At 46.3% G+C, this 4,863-nt stretch overlaps 1 protein-coding gene across 1 annotated transcript in view; it reads right to left on the minus strand.

Annotated features, from left to right (window-relative positions):
* Positions 1 to 2,856: 2,856 nt before the first annotated feature.
* stpg2 (sperm-tail PG-rich repeat containing 2) overlaps positions 2,857 to 4,863 on the minus strand; it is a 71,365-nt gene continuing 69,358 nt past the window's right edge. The window contains exons 13-14 of the mRNA XM_036979375.1: positions 4,608 to 4,761; positions 2,857 to 4,082 (exon numbers count right to left, since the gene is read on the minus strand). Coding sequence (XP_036835270.1) covers positions 4,621 to 4,761 — 141 coding nt within the window. The 3' untranslated portion in view covers positions 2,857 to 4,082; positions 4,608 to 4,620. The remainder of the gene's footprint in view (positions 4,083 to 4,607; positions 4,762 to 4,863) is intronic.

Here is a 4,863-nt window from a genome sequence, read left to right on the forward strand (position 1 = left end):
TCTGGAGTGACGGTGAAAAAATCAGGATATCGTCAAGGTAAACGAAAACAAAGATGTTCAGCATGTCTCTCAGGACATCATTGACTAATGCCTGAAAGACAGCTGGAGCGTTAGCGAGGCCGAAAGGAAGAACCCGGTATTCAAAGTGCCCTAACGGAGTGTTAAACGCCGTCTTCCACTCGTCCCCCTCCCTGATGCGCACGAGATGGTAAGCGTTACGAAGGTCCAACTTAGTGAAAAACCTGGCTCCTTGCAGGATCTCGAAGGCTGAAGACATAAGAGGAAGCGGATAACGATTCTTCACTGTTATGTCATTCAGCCCTCGATAATCTATGCAGGGGCGCAGAGACCCGTCCTTCTTCTTGACAAAAAAAAAACCCCGCTCCGGCGGGAGAGGAGGAGGGGACTATGGTACCGGCGTCAAGAGCTACAGACAAATAATCTTCGAGAGCCTTACGTTCGGGAGCCGACAGAGAGTATAGTCTACCCCGGGGGGGGGTGGTTCCCGGAAGGAGATCAATACTACAATCATACGACCGGTGTGGAGGAAGAGAGGTGGCCCTGGACCGACTGAACACCGTGCGCAGATCGTGATATTCCTCCGGCACCCCTGTCAAATCACCAGGCTCCTCCTGTGAAGAAGAGACAGAGGAAACAGGAGGGATAGCAGACATTAAACATTTCACATGACAAGAGACGTTCCAGGAGAGGATAGAATTACTAGACCAATTAATGGAAGGATTATGACAAACTAGCCAGGGATGGCCCAAAACAACAGGTGTAAAAGGTGAACGAAAAATTAAAAAAGAAATGGTTTCACTATGATTACCAGAAACAGTGAGGGTTAAAGGTAGCGTCTCACGCTGAATCCTGGGGAGAGGACTACCATCCAGGGCGAACAAGGCCGTGGGCTCCTTTAACTGTCTGAGAGGAATGTCATGTTCCCGAGCCCAGGTCTCGTCCATAAAACAGCCCTCCGCCCCAGAGTCTATTAAGGCACTGCAGGAAGCTGACGAACCGGTCCAGCGTAGATGGACCGACAAGGTAGTGCAGGATCTTGAAGGAGAGACAGGAGTAGTAGCGCTCACCAGTAGCCCTCCGCTTACTGACGAGCTCTGGCCTTTTACTGGACATGAAGTGACAAAATGACCAGCGGAACCGCAATAGAGACAGAGGCGGTTGGTGATTCTCCGTTCCCTCTCCTTAGTCGAGATGCGGATACCTCCCAGCTGCATGGGCTCAGCACCCGAGCCGGCAGAGGAAGATGGTAGTGATGCGGAGAGGGGAGCGACGGAGAGCGCGAGCTCCTTTCCACGAGCTCGGTGACGAAGATCAACCCGTCGCTCAATGCGAATAGCGAGTTCAATCAAGGAATCCACGCTGGAAGGAACCTCCCGGGAGAGAATCTCATCCTTTACCTCTGCGCGGAGACCCTCCAGAAGACGAGCGAGCAAGGCCGGCTCGTTCCAGCCACTGGAGACAGCAAGAGTGCGAAACTCAATAGAGTAGTCTGTTATGGATCGATTGCCTTGACATAGGGAAGACAGGGCCCTGGAAGCCTCCTCCCCAAAAACAGATCGATCAAAAACCCGTATCATCTCCTCCTTAAAGTCCTGATACTGGTTAGTACACTCAGCCCTTGCCTCCCAGATTGCCGTGCCCCACTCACGAGCCCGTCCAATAAGGAGAGATATGACGTAGGCGACACGAGCAGTGCTCCTGGAGTAAGTGTTGGGCTGGAGAGAAAACACAATATCACACTGGGTGAGGAACGAGCGGCATTCAGTGGGCTCCCCAGAGTAACACGGCGGGTTATTGATTCTGGGCTCCGGAGATTCGAAAGCCCTGGAAGTGGCCGGTGGATCGAGGCGGAGATGGTGAACCTGTTCTGTGAGGTTGGAGACTTGGGTGGCCAGGGTCTCAACGGCATGTCGAGCAGCAGACACTTCCTGCTCGTGTCTGCCTAGCATCGCTCCCTGGATCCCGACGGCTGAGTGGAGAGGATCCGAAGTCGCTGGGTCCATTCTTGGTCGGATTCTTCTGTTATGGTGAGTGAATGAGGACCCAAAAGCGAACTAACTTAAACAGAGCTTCTTTAATAACCAAACATAGGTAGGCTCAGATAGACCGGCAGATTCCGACAGGACAGGACAAGGTTACAGCAAACATGACGATAGTCTGGCTCAGGCATGAAACACAACAAACAAGAATCCGACAAGGACAGGAACAGAAACAGAGAGAGATATAGGGACCTAATCAGAGGGAAAAAGGGAACAGGTGGGAAATGGGGTGAATGGGTAGTTAGAGGAGACAAGGAACAGCTGGGGGAAAGCGGGGGAGAAAAGGTAACCTAACAACGACCAGCAGAGGGAGACAGGGTGAAGGGAAAGGACAGAGACAAGACACAACATGACAGTACATGACATCAATAATGAGCAGGGACCTCAGACACCCATCTATATTTTACTATCCCAATATACAAGGTAAGATGAGCTTTGGGATATGAACTGAGATCCCTCAGTTCATATCCCAAAGCTCATCTTACTATTTCATATTCAGACTACTTAGAAGTATGGTGGCTGAACGTAAACGAATCCAGTGTTGGCCACTGTGCCTAGAATAAGACAAGGCCTGCTTCCCAAATAGTACACTATTCCTTACATAGTGCACCCCTTTCGACCATAGCCCTATAGACCCTGTTCCAAATGAGTCCACTATAGGGAATAGGGCGCCATTTGGGATGATAGGGAATAGGGCTGGAAATGGAGCAAAAGGAAACCATGTATTCGATGTAGTCGATACCGTTCCACTGATTCCGCACCAGTCATTACCACGAGCCCGTCCTCCCTAATTAAGGTGCCACCAACCTCCTGTGGTGGAAAATACATTGGATTTGAAAAAGGGTGAAATTTTACCCACAGGATGATGTCATCATATTAACCAAATTTCAACATAGACAAACCTTTTATAAAATATGTTTAATTTTTAGCTTTAAAACAACGTCAGATCTTCAACAAGACTGACTACTGGAGAATTACTGAAGATCTATCTACAGCTACCCTATTACTCGTATCACCAATAATACTATTTAGGCCTGTATAATATTTACAAAGGCATCAACAGCTATTGCTTCAAGTCATCCCAGGATTCAACTACAAATAGACTATACATATACAGTAAGCCTAGGGTTTCAGGCTCGGGTTGATTTCAAATGTAGTCTTCATGTTAATCATTAATACGTTGGATTCACATCTCAATCTCAACCAAAAATCTAAGTTAAGAATACAACTAATTCAAATAAAACATTACTTAAAGTGAATGTATAGTTTGATTAAATTAGATTATATTTAGTCCTATTCTTTAACTGTGACTTTTGGTTGAGATGGAGATGTGAATCCAACAGATCAGTTATTCATTTGTAGACAAACTGGGTATTGAACTGTGTTTGGTTGTCAACACAACCAAATATATGTATCTTCTGCTTGGATAGTTCCATCTGTGATACTGACTTAGTCTGGCTTTAATTCTAGTTGGTCTACAAATTGATCATTGATATGTTGGACATTGTTTTTCCATTGGAATTTGGTTGTGCGTTTAGATGGTTGAAAGCACAGTGATAATAACACATTGGAAATTCAACTAACTTTTGGCTGTCTTTTTTGAGTGGGTGGATATAGGTTGTAATCTCATTGAACAACGTCTCAACCAAATATTACCAAATTATCCAGGTTGAAATGACATGGTGGGCCCAGTGGGAGATGTGAGCGTGTCTCAGTGTAATCAAAGGTGAGAAATGACCATGTTATTGTCAAATACAATATCTTATTCGGGCTTACTTGCAATCAATTTGCAGTGTATAAATGATAAAAAATAATGTTCAGCCAACCTGGCCACCCACTCAGAAAAAAATTGGCCTGCAGCTAAATCTAGTTTTACCCCTGTTCTAAAGGTTGTTGAAGAATTATCAATGTGTTTACAAATTAATGTAAAATAAACAAATTATTGTTTAACATCTATTTATTTGAATTGTTTTCCCAATGCTGAAACATCAGGGCAGTCTGTGGTTTCCTCCAAAAAGCTCCCTGAAAACAAAAATCAATCATGTTACTGCTGGTAAACAGACAACCTGGTCTCACATGCCAGACACTGTGTTCTGTTCTCATCAGATAATTACTGGAAACAAACTACCAGCTCCAAAATCCTTCAATCAACACCTCACACTCATCGACACAGTTCAGAATGTAATGATACAACCTACCCCAGTACCTCACACTCATCGACACAGTTCAGAATGTAATGATATCTCTTTTGCGTTCACGTGACGAACACAGGACGGTACACAGGAATTCCAGAATCCCCAACCTACCCCAGTACCTCACAATCTCCCCCAGGCAATGGAACAACCTGACGACCTATCCTGACAACCTACCCCAGTACCTCACAATCACCCCCAGGCAATGGAACAACCTGACGACCTACCCTGACGACCTACCCAAGTACCTCACATTCTCACCTACTGTAGGCAAAGCTGAAATGGAGCATGTGTAAAATACTGCTATCAGATACAGTTTGTGTCAGTACAGTTTGCAGAAGGACCTCTCTCTCACCTTTGACCCTGCTCTATATACTGCTGAGGGTGAGCGGCGGCGGCGGCGGCAAGGCGCTCAATAGGTGAGGGGCAGGGTAGTGGTTGCTCAGCGGGTTGTTGAGGGTTACGTTGAACGTGCCCTTCAGAACCGTGTCCATGATCGCTGGGCTGAGCTGAGAGGGAAACACAACAAAACAAAAGGGAAAGATTCAAACAACCTGGGAAGGAACTCCCTAAAGGGCAACAACACAAGTAAAAGGTCACTACTCCTTGTT

The sequence above is a fragment of the Oncorhynchus mykiss genome, chromosome 6 (genome assembly GCF_013265735.2).
Source record: "Oncorhynchus mykiss isolate Arlee chromosome 6, USDA_OmykA_1.1, whole genome shotgun sequence".
NCBI classification, from domain to species: Eukaryota; Metazoa; Chordata; class Actinopteri; order Salmoniformes; family Salmonidae; genus Oncorhynchus; species Oncorhynchus mykiss.